This window comes from Medicago sativa, chromosome 5 (assembly GCF_051527215.1).
Source record: "Medicago sativa cultivar Bolivia chromosome 5, Bolivia_mono, whole genome shotgun sequence".
NCBI classification, from domain to species: domain Eukaryota; kingdom Viridiplantae; phylum Streptophyta; class Magnoliopsida; order Fabales; family Fabaceae; genus Medicago; species Medicago sativa.
In genome coordinates, this window is record NC_140753.1 from 53,273,128 (window position 1) to 53,297,539 (window position 24,412).

The window sequence follows — 24,412 nt, forward strand, 5'->3', positions numbered from 1 at the left end:
AAAAAAATCATATGATTTGTACAAAATAAAGACAGTACACATGTCATTGTTTTAGATAAGAGTTAAGAGAATGTCACATAAATTGATACTTTGTATTAGATATATACGTGATTATATATATAGATTTTAATAAAGTAATTATAGTCCCTCAAAAAAAAAGTAATTATAGATTAAATCCTAAAAAAAAAAATTATAGATTAAATACAATATTTTTTTAAAGAAAAATACAATATTGTTGGTGGAGACATTTTCCGAACAAATAGTGAAAGAAAAAAACAAAATCGATGAACTGAGAGAGAAGAAAAGAGCATAGCCATAAACACAAAGTAGCTCCACGTAACTACTCTTCTCTCAACTCATCGTCCATGGCGGTTTCAGGGTTGAGAAGTAGCTGCGGTTTACCATTGATTCATCATCACAATCATCTTCGTTTCTCTTCTTCCTTCACGAACCTCAATCTTCATTCTAAGTCAAAGCGTTTCACTCTCTTTTCTCGTTATGCTCAAACTCAGGACCGTTTCTCCTCTCGTCGATTCCAAGGTTTCTTCCTTCAACTCCTTATACTCTCTATGCATTCACAACAATTTAGGAATATTTAATTACATCAAATCTTCAATTACTTTTAAATAACTTAATAATTTGAGAAAATGACATAATTGAATGTAATTATATGTTGTCGGCAAGTGGACGGTGTGATTGGACCCTCGGATTAGTTGGCGAGAATGCCAGATACTCATTTTTCAAAAATAAAAGTGTCCATGTTGTGTCAGACTTCAGACTTAGGACACATCTTCCATCAGAAGTGTCGGTGCTACAACTGGCAAGGAATATTTGATAAACATTGGTGTACTAACCAATTGAGATAAAAATTAATGTTTTCACTGTGGAGCACTTTAAATTGTTGTGCTGAAATGGTTCATGGTTGTAATCTGTGTGTTTATGTTATGTCAGATAGTATCGAAAAGCTACCTAAGCTTGTAGAGGATATTGTCCAGACACCTGTGGATACTGGTCCTCGGGGTGTTCTTAGATTGGCTCAAGGTGTTCAAGCCTTCCTTGGGGTCGGTCAAGAGTGGTTAACGGATGTATCGAAGGTAAACTAACATGCTATATGTTTACTTTCTAGGCATAACTTTACATTTTATTTTTGTTTTTAGCTTGTTTGAAGTTTAGTGTCAAGCCGTAGATTAGATGCATACCTACCTTCTCAATGAGAGAATATAGTTTTACTGTTAAATAGCCCATGACCATAGGTTGATATATTGTGTTGTTAAATAGCAGCTATAGCATAGAAGAATTTGAACAAACAGCTGTTGTTCCGAAATACGCCATTTAGTATAAAATATTGTCGTATAGCGGCTATAGCACAATTGTGTAGCAAAATTTGAGCAAACTGCTAATTTTTGCGTTCGACTACACTGATGGGAAGGATTACTTTAAGTTGTATAGGTCTGAGATATCTTGCTTGTGTATACATTGCCAACCTTTTGTTTTTTTGACAATGAACATAAAGAAAATTGTATCTGTTCCTGATTCCTTTTGATTAGTAGTTTGTGTTTTTTTTATTTCTCTCTCAACGTATTTTTTTTGGTGTTTTTTTAAATGATAGGCAGAATTATTAAGCACTCTTGCATTATTTTGCAGTCAACAAACTCATCTGCTGGGTTACCGACAGAACTGCAGCTTGGTCTGCTGTCCCCCTTATATTTGAGGAGGTTGTTTGAACGTCTGGGGGCAACCTACATCAAGTTAGGACAGGTATAAGTGGATACAATTAGTTCCTCCTCCATCCTTTTTGCTTGTATTTTGTGATTGTTAAAATTATTGGGTTTTAGATGAGGGAGGGAAAAAAAATATCAATGACCTCAAATTATGATTATGGTTTCTTACATAAAAACTAGGCACTAAGCCTCATTCGAACTAATACTAAACTCCTAATCCTAATTTACTGAGGAAATATGGATATAAAGAAATATGAAAACTAATGCTAAGAGTTAGCATTCAATTTATTGTAAATAGATTTAAGGTGTAAATTATCACTTTGACACTATGATGGGGTTGTAGGGTTTTGGATAAAGAAGGAGGGAAGAGATGGAAAGATCTAAGATGTAAATTATCACTTTGACACTATGATGGGGTTGTAGGGTTTTGGATAAGGAAGGAGGGAATACTATGCTCCTAGTCCTAATGAAATTAGGAAACAAATGATAAATTAGAAAGAAATATGGAACCTATCCTTAGATATAAAATGTAATATTCAAAATAAATCTAAGATGCAAGCTAAATATTAGAGATATTTTAATATATTTTACAGTAATATTACTTCATTGGTAAGATTGTTACGATACTTCTCTGTTTTAGTATATAATAGCTCAACAATTGATATTCAAATATTTTACAGTTTTTAGTTGGAGAGTACAAGCGTGAGTTGCTGATAGAATTTTTGTACCACTTGATTTGATCATATCCTTGATACTATAGTTCGTTCCTAATTTATAACTGATCTTCTATATGCCTTGCACCCTTGTACCAATGGTAATTTTTGGTTTTTCTCTGGTAGTTCATAGCATCCGCACCAACACTATTTCCGGCTGAGTATGTACAAGAGTTCCAGAATTGTTTTGATAGAGCTCCTCCAGTTCCTTTTGAGGTAATTCAATCAATATTGCGTAAGGAATTAGGAAGGCCAATAGAAAGTGTGTACGAATATGTTGACCCAATACCCCTTGCTTCCGCTTCTATAGCACAGGTATATTTTGTACGCATGTCTTTCTCTTCTATAACATTTTATTCAAATTACTGTGGCTGCTAATGCAATTGTTGTATATTACATTTAGGTTCATGGTGCAAGGCTAACAGGCTCACAGGAGGATGTGGTTATAAAGGTCTTAAAACCAGGAATAGAGGACATATTAGTAGCAGATCTGAATTTTGTTTATGTTGTTGCTCGGATATTGGAGTTCTTGAATCCTGAAATAAGTCGGACATCACTGGTATGAGCAATATGGGGACACTTACTGCTACATACATGGATACGTTTCCTACAACAACAAAATGAAAATAATGCTTCTTATATGCCATCTTTCATGACCAGGGAATTTTTTAACTATGTTACATTAACGATCCTTTGTTTTTGTGCCTTTTACTAAATTCATTTTCTTTCTTATATAGTAAAGGATGCTTAAAACAACTTTATTCGTATTCTACTGTTATTACTTTTGTTGTCAACACAACAACACTGCTGGTGGGGTCAGCTCTATTATGAATCAATCGATGTCATAATATTGAGTCATGTATTAGGCCTAGAGATATATTAGGCCTAGAGATAGATAGACCATTAACTACTAAATCTCTCTTGACGGTTTTATCAATGGTGTTCTTTGATCTTCCTCTACCTTTTTTTTAGATTGTCCTCCATTTGGGGATTGTTGGGTAAAGTAAACAACTTAATTAAACACTTATTTAATAAGCAGTTACTGCATAAGTGCTTATGTATAAGCTATTTCTATCATTGAAATGAAACAAGAGTAAAATCCACATAAGCTATTTGTTAGCTATTATGGGGGGCTTATGGATATATCGTAACTTGTTTTCAGAAGTTTTCCAAACACTTACAGAAATGCTTCCTTTCTTATAACACGAGTTTACTTTTAGTAGGTTGGTATTGTCAAAGACATACGAGAATCTATGCTTGAAGAAGTTGACTTTTACAAGGAGGCTGCAAATATTGAGGCTTTCAGGAGATATTTAGAAGCAACGGGGCTCACTAGGCAAGCTACAGCTCCAAAAGTGTATCAAAACTGCAGTACGCGGCAAGTTTTAACCATGCAAAGACTATATGGTGTTCCTCTTACTGACCTAGACTCAATTAGGTCATTAGTTACTAGCCCAGAAGCCAGCCTTATAACTGCTCTCAATGTGTGGTATGACTTTAAAATTCTATTTACAGTTAGCGTCCCTGTGCCTTTCCCTTTTAACATGATAATGCATCATGACATAAAATATTGCTGCAGGTTTGGAAGTTTGCTTGCATGTGAATCTTTTCATGCAGATGTACATGCTGGGAATCTGTGGCTTCTACGTGATGGCCGTATTGGGTTTCTTGACTTTGGTATGCTTTTTCTTCTTTGTGCATGGTTTATAGTTGGTTATTCTCAAGCTGTAATGTTTTGCTGTACTTTTGTCATCTGTCAACTTTCCAAGGTTTCAAAATTGTTATACATTTTATTTGGAATTTATGTTCTTATTACTTCGTTCCTTTTATCGGCATACTGTTTTTCTATGCTTATTCCAGGAAATCATCTTGCAACCTCTAATCACTGTTCTTTGCTTTGTTCTTTTACAAACTATGCCTTTTGTCTTCTAAACGACTACAAATTTTAAAGTTTTCTGTTGTATGTAATGTATAAATAAATAGATACATGTATGAGGTATTGTGTGTTATGAATTTTAATCCATATCTATATTTTATAAAACAAAATTCAATCTACAGGAATTGTTGGTCGTATATCTCCCCAAACATGGGCTGCTATGGAAGTCTTCTTAGGATCAATTGCCATCGAAGATTATGACTCAATGGCATCTTCCTTAATTCAAATGGGTGCTACAAACAACGATATTAATGTGAAGGCATTTGCCAGAGATTTGGAGAAAGTATTCTCTTCAATGAAGGCAAGTTTACCGTACCATTAGCACACATAAACTCACTTGTCAGTTATACGTGTGACAGTGACCATGTAGGTTAACTTTTAAGTGTCTTGCTAATTTTGGGAGTATTTGTCTGTTTTGTACATTTAGTTGCTCTCAAACTACTAGGAAATGTGTGTATGATTTATCTACTTGTCTAGACATGTATAGACACATACATGCTCTCTTAATCCATCATTCATGCAGAAAGCAATGTATACATTTTGAAATGACTGATAGAGCCGGGACTAGGTTAGATAAGTAGGAACGGGTGCATCCTAAGTGGTTCATGTTCTCGACCTGACTCAAAAAGTTTGTTTCCATTATTTATTAAGCAAAGAATGTTTCCATTGTAGATAAATATTTCCATCTTTGAGTAATTGAATTTCAAAAAAATTCATACAAATTGATCCATACCGATTAGGAGTTATTGCTTACATTGTGAATTTTGGCCTGCTATTCAAGTGCAGGAGTTGGACACTGAAATAGTTGTAGCAACTAGAAGTGGAACAGCCAGAAATCCAGCTACTATATCTGCTAATGTAGTTGTTGATGAAAGGCAGATGAATGCCCTATTTCTTGATGTGGTAAGATATTTTAGATTGTGCTAACTGAAATGCTAAGGTTGCTTTTATTGAGTTTTGCTACTTATTAAGCAACACAGTGATTTTTGTTTCCTTACTGTTTTGACAAATAAGATGATGCTTTAAAATAGCTGTCAATTTATTAATATACAATTTTGCATGTCTGCAACAACATTTAATACAGCATATGTGACTTGTGGATATTTGAATTTTTAAGCTAACATTCTATAAAAATAAATAGTATTATTTTGTAGTAATTATGTCATCTATATATTCCACAGGTTCAGGTTAGTGAATCTTATGGATTGAAGTTTCCTCGAGAGTTTGCGCTTCTTCTGAAGCAGCTCTTGTATTTTGACCGGTACACACGGTTGTTGGCTCCCAATTTGAACATGCTTCAGGATCAGAGGATTTCCATTGCTTCCAATAGAAGAAGCAACTATACATAAGTTTTTAATAAGTCAGTATACAAGTGTAAAGATTGTACTGCTTTTAGGCTCAATATTATATCTGTGTTGTTACTTCTGTATATATAAACATATAAATGAAATGAAATAAGCCATTGTTGTCCTGTAAGTCTGACTCATTTAGACCCTGTTTGGATAAACAACTTACTTGCAGCTTATAGCCTAAGCACGTATCATAATAAGTGCTTATGTATAAGCTATTTATATCGAAAAAGATAAAAATAAAGTTGTTTTCATATAAGCTATAAGCTGTTTTCGTATAGGCTATAAGCTGTTTTCATAAAGCTATCTTGGAGAACTAATGAAAATACGATAAAAATAGTTTTTGAACAATGTCATAAACTGTTTTCATAAGTTCTCACAAACACAACTTATGTCAGTAGATAAGCTCAAATGTGTCCATCCAAACAGGCCCTTAGTGGAACATTTGCTTGCATGTTATCAGTAAAGAATTCAACATGGAGCATCCTTTGCTCTTCCCCTGCCTCCAAATCGGGATTTCTTAGTGACTGTTTGAAAAAGCAAAAAGTTATGCCTAGTACATGTTGTACATTCATCGTTAAAAGAATCAAAATGTTTCAGATTGAAATTTGAATTATAACAGTATCAGTGTAAAGATTGTTTATATGTCAATTATTCGTAATCGTCACATCATTAAAAAATGATTAACTTTGATTATAACTACCTCTAAATCACACATGATTGATTATGATTTGTTTGACGGTGTACAACTATTTTCATGGAAAGTACATTAAAAATTAAGGGAAATGTTAACTAATGTCCCTGAGGCACTAGTTAAGATGACTAATATAAAAATTTTACATTAAAAAATGATAAAAAAGTAAAAATTTTCACTTTATGAAAGTAAAAAGAATTCTTGTTTTTAATGGAAATTTTTTAATTTTGACTTTCTTAACTAGTGCCCCGGACACTAGTTAGCGTGACCCTAAAATTAAACTGAAAAAGATTCCTGTTACCTGAACGGTAACATCTTCAATTCAAAGTTAAAATGCTTTAATGCAATAGTTCGGTTAGTAAAAATATTATAAAAAAAATAGGTATTACAAAACTTTCTTTTGAACCAAGAAGTTCAGAATACAATAAATTTTCAACAAACATACGGTTTAATATACAAACGAATAGTATAACAATAAAATAACATAATTTTTCAAAAATAAAACAATAAAATAAAATATATGCAAATAGTTGGTTTCACCTACACCAGAATCATATATTTATACAAATATTATATTTTCTGCATCTCTTTTCAAACTGTACAAGAAAATTGAATAATGAAATACACTTTGAAGAGCAATAAGTCACTCTTATTGCCCTAGTTCAAAACACCATATAATTATATAAAATAAATAAATAAATGAAATAAGCCATTGTCTACATGCTTCATCACTATCTCAAATTTGGAAAATAATTCCTTTCTTGACATTCCCAGCTTCAACTTGATTTTCAGCTCTGTTGGAAGTCCACGAGGTATCAACCCCGTCACAAGAGTTTGACTTTATAAATTCAAGAGACAGTTTAACTCCTCTCAGAGACAGTTAGAAAATGTATCAGTTTCACCGTAATCAATAATAATGCCCCGCTTCCCCAAATATATATTTCATGACCTCTTTTCCTTCATCGACTGGAGCACCTCTTAGCACTTGACTTGGAGAGGAATAACCCATCAGTTGATGAAGTGCTGAAGGTTTTGGCAGTGACTGTGGTGCCTCTCCTTCTGATGACATATTGGATGGAGCCTTACTCGTGCTAGGTCCTCTTGAAGCAGTTTTCTCCTTCTCTGTTATAGCATCAACAGTATCAGGAGAGACACTTGGATTATTGTGTGCACTCGCATGCGAGTGGTGAAACGGTGCAACAGAAACAGGATCTCCTTCTGAGGAATAGCTTTTACTGACAGAATGACCATAATCATCGGAATATGACACGCGATCCGCAACATGAGGTTCAGACTGAGTATTGATGCCATTTATTGGCTTTGTTTGCATATCAAGGTCACTTGATGGTGGTCCAACAGCATTTGGAGTATAAGAAACTACATGACTTTTGTTCTGGAGAGAAAATTTAAGCAACTCTTGACATGCACCACATTTGAGCTTATGACATACTCTTTTGAAAAGGAGAAAATCTGCGGGAAGTTGCAGCAGATTTAAGCATTTATGACAAGTGACAAATGGTGCTGCACCTGCTACTGGCCGGTAATGTCGCTTAGTCAAACTCGGCTTGTCCCTAGTTCTAGTATAGTTCATCTCGGCAGCCCTGTATCTCTGTTCACAAGATTTTGTTTCACGGCCGTGAACATGATTTGAGTTTATTAACCATTGCGGACTTGAAGGATAAGAATGCTGAGATAAGCAACGACTATGAACTGGATGAGGCCGATACAAATCTTCACGCTGGTAAGGAAAACACGGAGGAAACTCTCCCAAGTGTTGCCCCTCTTGAGGACAACAATTGAAATAAGGATGATCAATATGGTGTGCATTGCTTGTTGGCTCGGTTGAATAAGGTACATGCGAAAAGTTATGCCGCCTTTGGTGCATGTTGATGCCATGACTATAGCTTGCATTTTCACCCCCCCTAGGGTAATCCAAGCCATGACTATAGCTTGCATTTGCATCCCCCCTAGGGTAATCCAAACCATGATAAAATCTCCCTTCGTGTGAATCATGGCTTTGGTATGAAGAAATATGGTTTCCCCCAGAGAGTCTTTCGTTTGTTTCCTTGTTTGCATGGTTGGTTCTGTTGAGCTGATCCTGCAATTTATAAACCATTCTCAACAGTTTCATCTTCTCCTGGTCAGGGTCCTCGACGGAGTCAGGTGAAACATAGCTTGAACTGAGGTAGAGTTCATTGTGTATTTGATTGGATGGACTTCCACTTTCATAGCCAGAGTGGGGACTACTTCCATGGAGAGGCATTTTGTATGGAAATGGAAACTCGTCAGTTTTTGTTCGCATCCGATTTGCATGATCACCTCTTTTAGTCTCCAGAACCTCATTTTGATACATTCTATTGGGAAAATTCGACTGACTTTGCATTTCAACATCTTCATATAACATGCTACTTTTAACAGCACCTTTTCCCTTTCTGGAGCCTCCCTCAAAAGAATATAAATTTTGACCGAGGAACCGCTCATCCATTCCATCATTAGAAGAGACACTGCCATCATAAGCATGAGAACTTCTAGCTGTTGGAGATTTAGACAATTCCCCAAGCGCACCATTAATCTCCAAACTCAAATTATTTACTTCTGCACTGTCAAATGTACCCGCTGACCTTAAATCGTCAAATCTATGGCGAATATTTTTGGGAGAATATGCATGATTATCAGATGTACCTTCTTTAAGTTCATGACGAGAAACATATGAAATGTTTCCTTTTTCAGACGCAAAGTTCTCAGTACTCAACCTTTCGTCCGTACACGCATTTCCACCAATATCCTCTTCTGTTCTTTGTAATGACAAGTTTTTACCATTTAATTCTTTCGACTCTGCATTATCTGGTCCATTAACAACTGTTGCTGAGCTGTCACCTACCAGAACCAATTTGTCATTATTGACACATTGTCCATCTGATCCAGATCTGGAAACTAACTTCTGGTTTGCTCTTTGTGACAAGTTTCGATTAATTAGCTCTCTTGCTACTTCTAAATCACTTTCTCCGATGTCTACTTCAGACTTCACCCCTACTAGAGCTGAATTCTCATCACTAGCATCTTCTCTATCCAGTGCACTAATTAACTGATTTCCTGTTTGTTCTAATGGCATGTTTCCATTACTTTGCTCTTCTTCTAGTTTCAAGTTAGTCTCATTTGCTTTTTCTATTGAATTGTCTACCATCAATTCTGCCGAGGCCTGTGGGAGCTCATTTGAGTAACCTCTGTTGGACACTGTATGCCTTCTGATATCTGATAACTTATAGATATCCACCTCATCTTCTGGTTCTTCATCTGATAAATTAAACAGTACAAGCTTCTCTTCGTCACATTTACCATTTTCAATTTGAACCCTTCCACTATTTCCATCCAATGAACATTCTTCTGAAGAACTAGTTGCTTCTTCCCTCAAATCATTCTCCTGAGAAATAACTGGTTGCTCTTCATTGCATTCACCCTTTTCAATTTGACCCCTTTCACAGTTTCCATCCAGCGAACATTCTCCGGAGGAAGAACTAGTTCTTTTTTCCCTCAAAATATTCTCCTGAGAAGTAACTGTTTTCTCTTCATTGCATTCACCATTTTCAATTTGATCCCTTTCAGTATTTTCCTCTGAAGAACAATCTCCCGAGGAAGAAAAAACAGCTTTTTCTCTCGAACCATTCTCCTGAGTAGTAACTGGCTGCTCCCCATTGCATTCTCTATTTTCAATTTTATTCCTTCCTTCATTCCCCTCTGAAGAAGAGTCTATAGACAAAGAATCAGTTGCTTTTTCTCTTGAAACATTCTTTTGAGGACTAATTAGCTTCTCTCCGTTGCTGTATTGTTTATCACCAGAAACAAGATTCGATGCATTTCTAAGAGCAGCTGCATCAGTCTCGTTTGAACTGGATTCTGAATTTGCAGCTCTGCTTTTTCGTTTCTTAGCTGCATGTAGCACAATGAAGTTATTCAAGTTTCAAATTTTAAGAGCTATAAAGAGGTAAGGCATCTATGTATAGAATCAGTATCCTCATTTGTAAAACAAAATATTTCATAGAAGTTAACACAATAGGCAATAAAATGGAGCATCAATCACAATAATAAATAACACAAATATTGAAGTTTATGGTCAAATCAAGCACAACATTCTCAGAGCTCAACACGCACAACAGCTATAAACTTCACAATTGAGATTTTTTTCCAACATCATGTTTCCAAGGAAAACGAAACTTCGAGACAGTGTTGTCAATCGCAGATTGTATAATATAGTAGTTGGTTCCAAATTCCACTATGTTACAGTGATAAGCGTTTCTTTAGCCACGATGTGACAACACTTTGTACTAAATCTAGTATTGCGGAACAACAGCGGTTTGTTAAAATTAAGCTATGCCATAGTGCTACAACTGCTATTTTACAATACTGCTTTAAAAGTAAAATCATAAATGATAATGAGATTTCTAACCTTGAAGGGTCGTGCCACATCCACCACACTTGTACACGTCAAAATTTTGAGGCTCTTGAAGCAGCAGCCTGCATTTAGGACATAATACAAATCGAGGTTTGGGAGCCGATTCACTAGACATTCTTCAATTTTCTAACCAATGGCAGTTCAAAGACTGGAGTTCGACAACAAATATATCATAAAAGATCTCAAAGTGAAATTTCAATTTCTTTCACAATCTTCTGGCTGGAAAAGAACAAGAAACAAAACTCTCCCTAGCTTTCACTGCCTGCATAAGATAAGATTGAAATTTTAACTTAAATTCTGGAAAAACAATTATTTATATAGACAAAATATGATATTCAAGAAAATGAAAATGCAAGCTGCATCTAATGATTCACATCAACACAACTAAAATAATAAAATTAAAAATTCCTTCATATTTAGTAAGTTTTGACAAAGTGGGGGTTGATATGTATTGAAATAAAAATAACTAATTTAGTAAAAAAAAAAAAAAACAGACACAAGTACTATCAGAAGATATACAAACTAATGATGTAAATATTTCCTGGAATAGGAATTATTCCTCAAGAAAGAACATCCTCCAATTTTGGCAATAAAACTATAATAATTTAAACAATTCAACAAAATAAATAAAGTCTACAGAGGAATCTAAGACACACATCAAATTTAACAGAACAAAGAGAACACCAACTCAAAACCAATGATAAGATCAACACTCATACAAACCCATCAAGAGAAAATGCCTTAAAAAGAAAAAAAATATGATATTTCATAACATGCAAAACCCACAAAGGAAAAAGAAAAACAATTCTTCATTTAAAAAAAAAAGAAAAAAAATCATTTCTTTTTTTAAAGCATAAGAAAAAAGAAAAAGACATTCACATGAAGAACAGCTAGAAGAAGAACAGTAACAACCTTGATTGACATGTAAGATCTGATGAGAAGGAGAGAGAGAGAGAGGAGAAAATGAACCTGCAGCAGGTGAGAGAAATTCATGTTGTGGAGACAAAATGAGAAATCTTAAGTTTGACTCAAACAAAACAAAACAAAGAATAGAAGAGAAGAGAGAGACAGACACACCTTCTTAATTCTTTGTTTTTTTTATGTGGTGTTGGTAAGTTGTTAAAGTCAACTATGACCCACACAAAGAAGAAAATGGATATTGCAGTAGTATCAATTTCATATCATTCTCATCAACTATCTCCACTATCTTCTTGTATATGTATTCTTTTGTGTTTGTTGTTGAATGTGTTTTTTCATGTTTGTTTGTTTGCTTTTTGCAGATAAAGAAGAGGAAAAAGTGGTTGAATTCATAGTTTTCAGACTCGGCTCGGTCATCGACTCGGCGGGGGTACTGGGTCACTGGGTCAATGGTCGAGCCACTGGGTCGTTGGTCGAACCGCATGACTGAACCGGAACCACTCGGATGACTCGGTTAGATAACTCGGTCCTTAGATTAAATTTATATAGTTATTTAACCGGATTAACTCGGATTAACTCGGATTGAATCGGTGACTCGGTCACTTTAAAAACTAAAATAATGACCCCTGTAAAATAAGATAAAAACTATCCAACAATAATAATTTCATAGGCTAATTGCTCAAATTCAAAACATAGTCATAACTCAAAATACATCTTGGTAGTAAAAATCCAAATAGATCCCAAAAAAGTATGATTCCAATTCCAACATAAATTCAAGTAAGCAGAGATTGCCCCAGTTATAAAAATCCAAAAAGATCCCAAAAAAGTATAATTCCAACACAAGTATTATCATCAATAACATTTAATTCCAAGGAGTCAAGATTGATTGAGCAAAACGACGTCGTTTCGGACTTTCAGTTAAGCAAAAAAAAAAAGCAAAAAAAAAAAAAAGCAAAAAACCGGTCTGATCCATGACTCGGCCGAGTCACCGGTTTTTACCGGTTTTGACCGAGTTTGACCGAGTTAACTGCATGGCCGATCCAAATGTTGTCTCGAACCAGCTTACCCACCGGTTCACGGTCCGACCGGTCCGACCGGCCGGTCCGAGCCGAGTCTGAAAACTATGGTTGAATTGAAAGAGGAAAGAAACAAGTGTACAACAGAAATACAGGACATGTTTTTAAGAGTCGGCGCTTTTTCACATTTAAAGCGGAACCTACTCAAGGCTGACGTGCCTTCCGTATTCCCCTACCATTTGACTTCCAACATTTTCTTCTTTATCTTTCATTCAAATTTAGGCAAATGGAAATCTGTGCTCTCAAGAGTTTTAGAAACTCATGGTATAAAAATATACGCATCAAAAGTAGCGTAGTCAACTTTTAAAAATTTAAAATATCATATTTTCTAGACAAATGTTAACTTGTGCTCTAAGGGCACATGTTAAGGAACTCATTAAAGAAATATACGCATTAAAAGTCGTGTAGTCAACTTCTAAAAAGTTAAAATATCATGTTTTCCAATGCAAAGTTTCTTTTTTTGGATTCCTTAACATGTGCCCTAAGGGCACAAGTTAACATGACCCTATTTTCTAATATAAAGTTGCTCTTTTTAGATTCCTTAACATGTACACTACCAAAAAAGATTCATGTCCTTAGAGCACAAGTTAATATGACCCTTAAATTTAATAAAAGGCACATATTGATAATTAATATACTAAACATAGAAATTTTATATTGAAAACTGTGTTAATTTAATTTTCAAAAAGTTAAATACTATGTAAATTAATTTTTCTTAATAAACTTACTATTTTTAGAATTCTTAACATGTATCTTAAAATACAAGTTAGAAACACCGTATCTAAAAGTTATAAAATTAGAGTTTGAAATTTCAGATATCTAAAGCGGAACTTACTATGGAGTGGAGAAGTTAGAAATCTGAAATTTCAAACTCTAATTTTATAAATAATTTTTTTGGTAACTATTAACCGAACTATACTTATAAGAAACTCTCCTTTTTTTTAGAGACAAAAAAAACATTTACCAACGGTGTATTTATTGTTTATTGAATGATGGTGGTGCATGACTTCTAACAGGTGTCCAGATGGCAATGGTTTAAACAAACTATAAATAAAAAATTTATTTTGAAAATATAAGTTTTGACTTTTGACTAAGTAATAATTACATTACATTTTATAAAAGTTACTTATTTTGATTGCTTAACCAATATTTAAAGGGCACTGTTTAGCATTCTCCTACAAATAAATGTTGTCTAAGATAAGATTTTGGGTTATCACCTAGATGACATTATTTTGATGACATTGATGATAATTGGTGACATTAATGTGTTTTAGATGAGAGAAAATAGTTATATAAATGAAAGGGTATGATTGATTAAGAGAGATAATAATATGTCACTAAAAACTAATTTACCTAAACGTAGTCCAAGATTTTGAAGATAATTTATCATACATATTTTAAAATGAGCTGCAAAATAGATTTGAAAGTATAGTAAATATTAGTTTGTAGGTATCACTTATAAATTTATTTTCATGGCTAGTTTTTATTGAATATTGAGTAAATTATTCAAAATTCTTAAGAAAACAATTTAAGTCACACCTTAAGATAATTCAGAGCATCTATCAAAGCTTTCTGGCGACTTTTGCTTAAAGAGTAAAATATTATATTAATCATAGTGGTTGATTTAGTCTGGAAAAGCTAGAGCAGGTTGATTCAATCCATATTTCCTATACTATAATGACTTTGAATAATTGGCTAATAATATATTTATTTACATTAATTGTAATACAAGTTTTCATCTCCTAACGTAAAGACAATAAAATATATGGTTAAATATGTTTTTGGTCCCTCTAAATATACCAACTTTTCGTTTTAGTCCCTCTAAAATTTTCCTTCAACTATTAGTCCTTATAAAATTTTCAATCACTACTTTTGGTCCCTATTTTTAAGTTAAATTTTGTATTTTTTAATGAAATTGCGCAGAAATGTGAAGAATATTGTAAAAAAAAATCCCCCAAAAAATTAGAATTTTTTAACAAAACATAAATTAATTATGAATTTTTAACCGTCAAACATATAAAAATTCATATTAAATTCATGTCTTGTTAAAAAATTCTAATTTTTTTTTGGAGAGATTCTTATAATATTATGAATTTTTCTGCAAAATTATATTCAAAAATATGTATTCTACATATGTGTTTACTTTAAAAGAGGGACCGAAAGTGAAGATGGAAAATTTTATAGGGACTAAAAGTTGAAGGAAAATTTTAGAGGGACTAAAACGAAAAGTTGGTATATTTATAGGGACCAAAAACATAATTAACCCTAAAATATAAGTTAAATTACACTAAATGTCTTTTAAATTACTCCTTCCGTACATTCGTATAATCAACTTTCTCTCTCTAAGATATTTCCTCTAGCCTCTCTCTAAACTAAACAACCTTTCCAGCCACCATTTTTTCCCCAAATCCAAACCTTGCATTCCGATGTAGATATTGGGGAGGGTGGTGCGACGAGATTTGTTTCTCCGCACCACCGCAGCACCCTCCCTCCTCCGCAGCTTGCTCTCAAGCCTTCTATGTTCCGTGGTTGTTAACTCTCCTCCAGATCGCGTTGCAAGCAGTCGTTTCTCCGACAGCTAGATCTACCATTGTAAGGTGGTCGCAGCCTCTCCTTCAGATCTCGTCGCTGCCGTCACTGCCAGCGTTGGGTTGCTGGAGGTCTGTGAGGTTGGTTTTCTCACGTGTTCATTTTGGGTTGTGTGGGTGTGTTGCTATGGTCGTTGGGTTCGTCGGCCTCACCAGAGGGGTAGGTCCCTGGTTTCTGCGCCTCCTTCTCCTTGGGTGTCCGTGCTGCTGTTCCGATCTGTTTCACCACTTCCCTGCTGTCGCGTGCGGTGGAGGAGGATTAGTCTTTTGTGGTGGGTGGGTGTGATGTTGTGTGGGGTTTAAGTGGTGGTTTATTCGGTGCGTGGTAGCGGGGTTTTAGTGGTGGTGAAAGTGGTGGTTTTGGTGGTTACGGGTGTTTGAGAGGATTGTTAAGGAGGTGTTGGTGGTGGTTTTGGTTGGAGTGTAGGTTGTGATGGATGCGTGACGCGAAGGGGGTGATGTGTGATACTGAACTGTGGGGTCCAACTCTAGCGGCTAAAGGTGTGGCGGTAGCGCTTCCATCCATGATTAATCCTCCTTCATTGAACTTCCGGATCGTTTGTTGTCGTAAGGATCGTGGTGGTTAAGGTTGTTCGCGTCGGTGGTCGTGTAGATTTTGATTCTGCTTGTTTTGGTGTCAGTCACCCTACGGGTTCTTTGTGTGTCTGTCTTTTGAGGTGGTGTAGGTGGGTGCTTGTTGGGGTGGTTTTCTTGGAGGCAGCCTTGGTTCACGGGTCCTTGTTTGTCGTCATTGGCTCTTTTTTTGTTATTTGGGTGGTTTAGGTGTCTAGGGTGTTTGGAGGGTGCGAGTCCCTTTTTGTTGAGCATTTTTTTCCTTTGATTTGTTTGTTGTTTAACTTCGCATGCCATGTCTCTTGTCTTACATATTGTATGCTGGTTTTCGGTGGGCCGGTTCATTTGGCTTCGAGATCGGGAGTCGGGGTCTAACTGCAATCTTTGTTTGACTTGTTTTGGTTTTTCTCTGGTGTATCAGGGGCTTGGGGTGCCCTGCCAATTTAGTCTATAGTCTGGTGGGCCGATCACTTTTGATTCGAGATCGGGAGTCAGTTCTTTGACTTTGTTGGTTTTTGGGCTTTGTGTTGTGCTCTTTCGATGGATCGGAGGTCACGAGGTTTGTGATAGCTGCATAATCCTTCGGTTAGGTGCTCTTCGAACTATGGCTCGGCTTGGGAGTTGGGAGCTGGTAGTTGTATGTTGAGGGTGATCTTTGTGGGTGAGTAGTGACGATAGACGGTGGTGGATCCTGTGTATACAATGTTTGTTGTCTTTTTGGAGACCGTTTTTAGGTGGTGAGGTGTTTTGATGGGTTTATCTCCAGGGGTGTTTTTAGGTGGTTATGGTGTTCCGTCTATATGCGGCACCATTTGTATCTTGTTTTCGTTCACTCCTTGCGTCTTGCGGGGATGACGTTTAATAATATTTTCCGTTTCAAAAAAAAAAAAATTACTCCTTCCGTTTTTAAATATAAGTAAAATTGACTTTTTAAGTTCAGTCAATTAATAATGTTAACTCCAAGATGTTTACAAATTGACTTTTCATGTTAGCTTGACCCATTAAGCCCAAACACCCATTTTTACATCCCAACAAGTTTTAGGTTATTCTCATAATTCAAATCTTGTGTCTAACTTTATACTTTCAACAATCTTCCTTCACTCTAGCTTATCATAACATTGCCTAAGATTTTGATAAGTTCTTGAAGATAGATTAGGTAAATGTATTTTATAAACAAAAGAAGAAATAGAATCACGGAGAGTTTGTCATAAGACTACATCCCATGATTCCAAAACCACATTAGAAGAACACTCACTCTTCATAGAGAAGAGCTTAAACAAAATAAAATAAAATAAAGAAAACAAGAAATAAAAGAGAAAAAAATAACTACATCGAAACAAAATGCAAGATTACAAATACTTTTGGTTTTGGTGGTAAGTAGCGTCAAAACAAGGCAAATACTAAACCTATTTATAGGTAAGGCAATAACAATTTACATAATCCAATTAGTTTGCAAAAGAAAAGAAACACATTACGATATACTCTCTCCGATCTTATTTATAAGAAACATTTGACTTTTTTGATTTATTGCATAAATAATATTTAGTGTATAGGATCGGAGGGAGTATTACACATGGACTGATCAAGAGCCAAAAGAAAAACCACAAAACATGAATTTATACGGTTGTTACGATTGTACCCCCTCATTACAGGAGACCGTACTAACTTTTGTACTCCCTCCGTCCCACAATATATGACGTTTTGGGCATTTCACACGTATTAAGAAATAGTAAAAGTAACTTTAAAGTTAGAATTGAAATAAGAGAAAGTAATAAATAGTTAAGGTTATAATAGGAAAAGTAACATTAAAATAAGAGAAAGTAATAAATAGTTAAGGTTATAATAGGAAAAGTAACATTAAAGTTGTATTGGTATTGTAAAACGACATATAATTTGGGACAAATTTTTTTCACTATAGCGACATATAATTTGGGACGGAGGGAGTATTTAAGAAGTTGATCATTTACTTCCTCATCATTAGGTGGCAATTTTTTATCTATAATGATACGATTTCCGGAGCTATGCTGAGTTATTTTCCACTACTTGATCATTGAAAATGATCTTGAATATCATATGAGTTCCCTAGGTCATGGTTTGGTCAACAAATTTTTATTATGTGGAAGATTCTATACCATTTTGTACCTTTCTTTAGATACTTCTCATTTTACCTAATTATTTAATAATAAAGTAAAATATAGTCAAATGCAAATGAAACATAAATAAAAACATAACTCTATTAAACAAAATACTAATAGAAAATTCTAGGAAATAGGGTGTTATCATAAATATGATTGGATCGGTGTTGGTTGTCCCTTCAAGCTACTCAAAAGCATATCAATTTTATCCGATCGTAACTTTCAATCACACAAAATCAATCGAGACATACTATCTATTTTTTTTATTTATTTTGCATAGAATTGTATCTCTCGATCGGTTTATTTAAGAGGTTGAATAAATCCACATGACACATAGAGAAATCACCCTTTGATATCAATTTCTTTTGCAACTTAAACTCATATATTATTCATTTCTTAACAATAGACATGATTGTCTTTGAAACTAAAACCTACCTACGGTTACGACATCGTGCACATAGTGAAGGTTACAACATTGGTTGAAAATTATGTCGCATGCACAACAACGGAGGCATCACGCACATTGAAACGAAAACGAAGGTTGTGGAGGAATAAAAATTAGAGGGGATGAGTTTAACATAAGTGAAACGTGCACGGGAAACAAGTGAGAAGATTGCGGAGGAAGAAAAACGAGAGCGAAGATTGTGTAGGAAGCAGAACAAGAGCGAAGGCTGTTAAAATTCTTAAAGAAAAATATAGGAGCTAAAATGGAAACTAACAAATCTGAAACACAAGGAACACACTGAAGAAGTTGGTTAGAATTGTTAGTATGGTTCTTAAACTGGTTATTCATGTTACAATCAGGTTCAATATTTGTACGACATAGTTCAGATTATATATTCATAATTTGTTATTCCCATGATTTTTTTGTTGGTAAAAGAGGGTGTATAGGAGGTGTTCATATTTCATAATTCGAAAAAACAAGCACTTTCAGATTTTATAATTCGAAGACCCCCTATAAATGGTTCAAAGACATTTTGGGAGTATTGGAGGGTGCGTGAGAAGAGAAAAGGGTGAGAAAAGAAATCCTCTTTTCCAAAACCTTATGAACAAGTGGCCAACCTACTATGATTGCTGGGCCCAATCCTTTCTTGCAGATGACTATTACTTTTTCCACCATATACTCATTTCTCGCGCGCACTATTTTTTTCTTCCGAAAATGCCCTTGAGATTTTCGGATTTTAGAATCCGAACTGAGTTTTTCCTTTGTTATGGGGTGAAAAATTGAGTTTTTTTCTTTCAGCGATTCGGATTTTATAATCCGAAAACCCCAAAAAATAAGGCGTGTTCCTATTTTTTCGAATTATAGAATCCGAACTCTCCGTAAACACTTTTTTCAAGGGAAAAAACATTTAGAATTATATAATCCGAACTGTATCAGTATAAATTTTGAACATGTTTGTAACATAGATAGTCATTTTAAGGACAATATTTATCTTCCTAACTCTCATGGATAGTCATTTTAGGTCATTATTAGTTGTTCTTAATCAAAAATTCGGTTTTTAGGCTATTTGATCAGATTGCTCAAACTTGGTCTTGGCCATAAAATTAGAAGACAAAAAAAATCAAGGATCATGACTCCCTTGGAATTTTATAATTTCTTGATGATATTTTTATATTTTTATGATTTTATTTAACATGTCTTTATCGTTTTTTTACTTTGTTTTTTTTTTGTTGTTTTTAAAAACAAAATTCAAAACAGCTGAAATGGAAGTGATTTTGATTGCTGATTATATATAAGCATATTTAGGATTATAAAATCCTAACTCACTTGGGATTTTATTTATAATCCAAAAACCCGATGACATTTTTGAAAATTTTATAGGTGCGTGAGAATGATAGGGTAGGAAAAGTAATAGTCCTCGCAGATTTATGGTCTCTTACTTGATGGGCTAAAGTTAGGAACATGAGGATCTTCTCAGCTATGTTCTTCTACACCCTCCTTCCACTACTCTCAATATTATCGATTGAAATTTACGCCTGTAACACCATATAAGAAATGAGTTTGTAACACTCAAGGATTTTAATCAATTGCAAGGAGTATATTGAAAAGATGGTGTTAAAACGTGCGTGTGTCAGTCACTAACATTTCTTTGTAAGAAGTCTACAAATATGTGCTATATAGAGAGACCATCTCTAGTTAATACTACAACCTTATCTATCTTTTTTATTAGGTGTTTATATATTCTAATATTTTTTGAACAAGCAAATATATTGAGTATAAGGTCAAGTTTATCACAATTCACAACCACAAGGTGTTAATCACTTTGCAAACACGCTAAAGGATTAGAGCACCAATTTGCAAGATCATAACAAAGTCTTAAACATTGACTTAGCTATAAACCAAAACCAAGAAATTGCTTTCATATTATAAAAGACAGGCCTTTGAACGATATGTGTTCCTCTCACCATCCAGTGCTCCACATTAAAGCGACCAAAATTAAAATTTTATCCTTTGTGCACAATCTTTCTTCAGCCCTCTCATGAAATTGATTGAAATGTGACACACTATTACTCTCTCACCAACAATAACCACACAACCAATATAATATTTTTCAACCAACATGTGTTGTGTAAGTACAACTCGGTTCGAGCAGCCGAAAGAATATTGATGTATCAGAATTCAAATTCGAATTTGAAATTCCCACATTTAAGATGTGTGATTCTGGTTACTAAATTATTTGATAGAAATAATCAAAGCACGGTAAAATCATATCTTTAGTTTGTACTAGAAAAGCATGTTTTTAGTTATGATTATGAAGATTTTTAATTTATAAAAAAGAATTCTTCAAATTTTGAATATAAGAAAAAAGTATTTTTATTGTGGTGTAAAAAAAAAAGGAAAATTAATCACTTTTTCTTTATTTAATGATGATATTCCTAAAAACATTTAATTAATATAAATATTATGTTCAAACACTCTTTTATTCTTATTGAACACGTTCTCATGAGGCACACTTTTTAGCTTACACTTACTATTTTGTGAGATTAAAAATACTATTCATTTCTTAATAAATAAATATGAAGCTATCTAGCTTGCTTATAATTAAAGTTCAAGTATCCGTAAAAAAAAAAAAAATAATTAAAGTTCAAGTTATAACGCTCATACTTTCATTTTTCTTATTACTGCTCTCATTCTTTGTATTTGTCATTTTGAAGTTGTTTCATGTACTAAAAAAATTAATAAAACGTGTTGTTTTTTTTATGGAATTATTAACTTTTTCCCATAATATTTTCAACTATTTATTATTATATTTTATATTGTTCCTTCTCTGCAATAAATGTTAGAGATAATTTTTGCTATGAAGCACACTTTTGAGCTTGCACTTATTTTCTTTATGTGAACAAAAATATTAGTTACATTTAATTAAATTTCTTACTAATTATGAAGTTAGTTAGTTTAGCTTAAAATTAAAATATAAAGGAGTGATAGTTAGGTATCTTCAACTTATAAAACACAAACTTTCATTTTCTTATGACAACTCTGGTTCTTTTTCAATTGTTATTTTGAGGTTGTTTCACCTAGCACGAAATATTTGTCTTGTTGGATCATATTATTTCATATGATATGTTTCCCTATCTTGCAATGAGTAAGTAGAGATGACTTTGTCTATACACTGACATTTTGCTAGAAGTGACTTTGGGTGGTTACTCTCTCATTGTAACGTAATGAGTCGCATGTTTGAGGGTTCTGCATCTGTGTTGGCGTTCAAATCTTTTACCTTCCTAAAAATTTATATTTGTTGTTCCTAAATGTTCACATACCTACTTGAAAATCTAGATTGCAGTGAGTGCATGTATGGGGGCTCGTTGGATTGTGCACGGGTGTGTGTGGTTTTAATCTGAATTGTGAGTTGTGGTTATTGTGCCCTTTAGGGTTGTCTTGTACTTTGTAATGCCCAATTGGGCTGGTTGTTTAAGGTTTCTAACTTTATGTCCCCAATTTTTTTGTATTATTTTATTTTTAATCTACTTAGGATGTTACAAACCCATATGCCTCCCATTTACTTCAAAAATAAAAAATTGTATCTTTTAGTGAAAACAAAAATACAAGATTTTTCCGGCCAGCGATATCCACATCACATTTGTAAACAAATAATAATATCCACATCACATGTGATTAATATAATGCAATTTAATGTGTCAGACACGAAAAGAGCCAATCGCACCATCAAATCTGGTTAATTATTTCATCATATTAAGAAAATAGTGTTGGCTCTAGGGATGGCAATTGGACCCAGACCCGATGGGTACCCGCAAAAAATACCCACAATGGGTAGGGTAAAACCCCGCTTTCATGGATATGGACACGGGTCCGGGTAATACCCGCAAATTTAAATGGGTATGGACACGGGTAAGGGTACTATACTACCCAGCCCCGCAACCCCGCATATACATATTTATATAATATCATAAATAATTTATTTATTTTTGGTGTATAATTAATTATTTTATTAAGCTATTTAAGTCTAAACCTAAACCTAAACAAAAAAAAAAAAAACTACTTAATACAATAACAACTCCATCATGCCGGTGTACAATTTTTTAGGGATATTTTGGATGTTTTTTTATTTGATTAACTACTACGATTCGTACTATTTTATGAGTTAATTTTAAAAATTTTGGACCATAGTTTTATTTCAATTGTGATGATTTTATTGTCTTTTCATAGTTAAAGTGCAGGTAATGGGTGCGGGTATGGGCACTTAAGTACCCATAGGGTATGGGGAAGGGCACTAAAGTTGTTGCCCACGAGGGTACGGGCACGGGTACGGGTATTTTTTACAAGTGCGGGTATGGGGAAGGACATTGTAGTACCCTACCCATAGGGTACCCATTGCCATCCCTAGTTGGCTCACATATCCTAACTCAATTGATAAAAATATTAAAATATATATTTCAAAAAGAAATATTCAAATAATTAAATCAGATATTGATCAGGTTTTGAATATGATTCATTCGCTTATATTTGTGAGTTTCTAACGACTATTATTTCATTTATCTACTTAAAAACTAGGGTAGAGGAAATACAAAATCTTCATTTCCAAAGATAATATTCTCAGCACGAATGTGTGCCATTTGGAGCCATTAGATTAGCCTCCTAGCCTCCTTTGGCTTTGAGTGTTATTTTTATCATGGAATTTGTTATGGTTTATGTTGACATTTTCAAAGTTATTTTAATGGAAGAAAATGACACTGATCCGACGCATTAATTGGACCAAATACATGAGTACGTTTTTCTTATACTCCCTCCGTCCCTTAATGTAACCACCCATTTGATTTTATTTTTGTCCCTAAATGTAACCCCCTTTTCAAATTACTAGATGCATTTATTACTTTTTTCCTAAACATACCCCTAATTAATACTACTAACTTGTCTTGAAATATGAATAGTCAAATTTAATACACATACAAACAAAGGACAATTTGGTAATATTAATACACAAAACAGACACATTAATTACACTGACAACTTTTCTTAAGAAATGTGAAAAATACAAAGGGGGGTTACTTTAAGGGACAGAGGGAGTATTTAAAACTAGTGTCTTGTTATCTTGTGCCCTAAGGGCACAAGTTAAGGAATCTAAAATTAGATTTTTTTTTATAGAAAAGAACAAAAGTTTGACTTTGAAAAGTTGAATAAAGTTGAATGCACAACTTTTAAGACAAATATTTCTATTTTAAATTCTCTAACATATGCCCTTGGGGTACATGTTAACATTATAGTACTTCCGTCCCTAATTATAGGACCCTTTTGCTAAAATAAGGGAATTAAGAAAGTTGGTAGTTGTATTAAATTTGTATATACTACCTCCGTCCCTAATTATAAGACCCTTTTAAAAAATAATTTGTCCCTTTTTATAAGACCCCTTTGGTATTTCCAAGTACATTAATTATTTCTTTACCAACATACCCTTATTTATTTTGCATTTTTTTCTTCAATCAACAATAAATATTATATTGAAAACATAAATTAACTCTCTCTCTCTTAAGGATAAAATTGTAAAAACAATAGTAATTATATACTCCCTCCGGTCCTATATATAAGAAAATTTTAAAAAAAAATGTTGGTCCTATATATAAGAAAATATCACAACTTTTAAGGTGTAGTTATTGTTTAAAAGACTTTTCTACCCCTTATTTAATGTTTGTCTTTTTAATATTAGTGAGTGTATTTAATACTTCGCAATTTTTTATGAGGGTATATTTGTAAAAATATTCAAAAAGTTACATAGTGTATTGGTTTTGATGCTTTTTG

General features: G+C 33.8%; 2 protein-coding genes across 5 annotated transcripts; one reads left to right on the top strand and one right to left on the bottom strand.

Annotated features, from left to right (window-relative positions):
* Positions 1–296: 296 nt before the first annotated feature.
* On the top strand, positions 297–5,846 carry LOC146922970 (Protein kinase superfamily protein). Its single transcript, XM_085715735.1, has 10 exons — positions 297–540; positions 952–1,094; positions 1,645–1,758; positions 2,561–2,749; positions 2,838–2,993; positions 3,658–3,923; positions 4,014–4,111; positions 4,493–4,671; positions 5,157–5,273; positions 5,552–5,846. The coding sequence occupies exons 1-10, from the start codon at positions 366–368 to the stop codon at positions 5,717–5,719; spliced, it is 1,605 nt and encodes a 534-aa protein (XP_085571861.1). The 5' UTR covers positions 297–365; the 3' UTR covers positions 5,720–5,846.
* A 1,101-nt stretch (positions 5,847–6,947) lies between these two features.
* Positions 6,948–12,120, bottom strand: LOC146922971 (uncharacterized). Of its 4 annotated transcripts, XM_085715739.1 has the most exons (4): positions 11,941–12,120; positions 11,776–11,832; positions 10,858–11,125; positions 6,948–10,340 (listed from the first exon to the last, which is right to left on the bottom strand). In XM_085715739.1, the coding sequence occupies exons 3-4, from the start codon at positions 10,976–10,978 to the stop codon at positions 7,321–7,323; spliced, it is 3,141 nt and encodes a 1,046-aa protein (XP_085571865.1). In that variant the 5' UTR covers positions 10,979–11,125; positions 11,776–11,832; positions 11,941–12,120; the 3' UTR covers positions 6,948–7,320. The 4 variants fall into 4 exon arrangements, with proteins under 4 accessions (XP_085571865.1, XP_085571864.1, XP_085571862.1 ...); XM_085715738.1 differs by lacking the exon at positions 11,776–11,832; XM_085715736.1 differs by lacking the exons at positions 11,776–11,832; positions 11,941–12,120 and adding an exon at positions 11,833–11,914.
* Positions 12,121–24,412: the final 12,292 nt, after the last annotated feature.

Excerpts from the sequence above, each read along its gene's own strand:
- LOC146922970 (XM_085715735.1), top strand. The coding sequence starts at position 366 with ATGGCGGTTTCAGGGTTGAGAAGTAGCTGCGGTTTACCATTGATTCAT. Across the intron at positions 2,994-3,657 it reads AAATAAGTCGGACATCACTG|GTTGGTATTGTCAAAGACAT; the intron begins GTATGAGCAATA and ends TACTTTTAGTAG. Across the intron at positions 3,924-4,013 it reads ATAACTGCTCTCAATGTGTG|GTTTGGAAGTTTGCTTGCAT; the intron begins GTATGACTTTAA and ends ATATTGCTGCAG.
- LOC146922971 (XM_085715738.1), bottom strand. The coding sequence starts at position 10,978 with ATGTCTAGTGAATCGGCTCCCAAACCTCGATTTGTATTATGTCCTAAA. Across the intron at positions 10,341-10,857 it reads ATGTGGCACGACCCTTCAAG|CTAAGAAACGAAAAAGCAGA; the intron begins GTTAGAAATCTC and ends TGCTACATGCAG.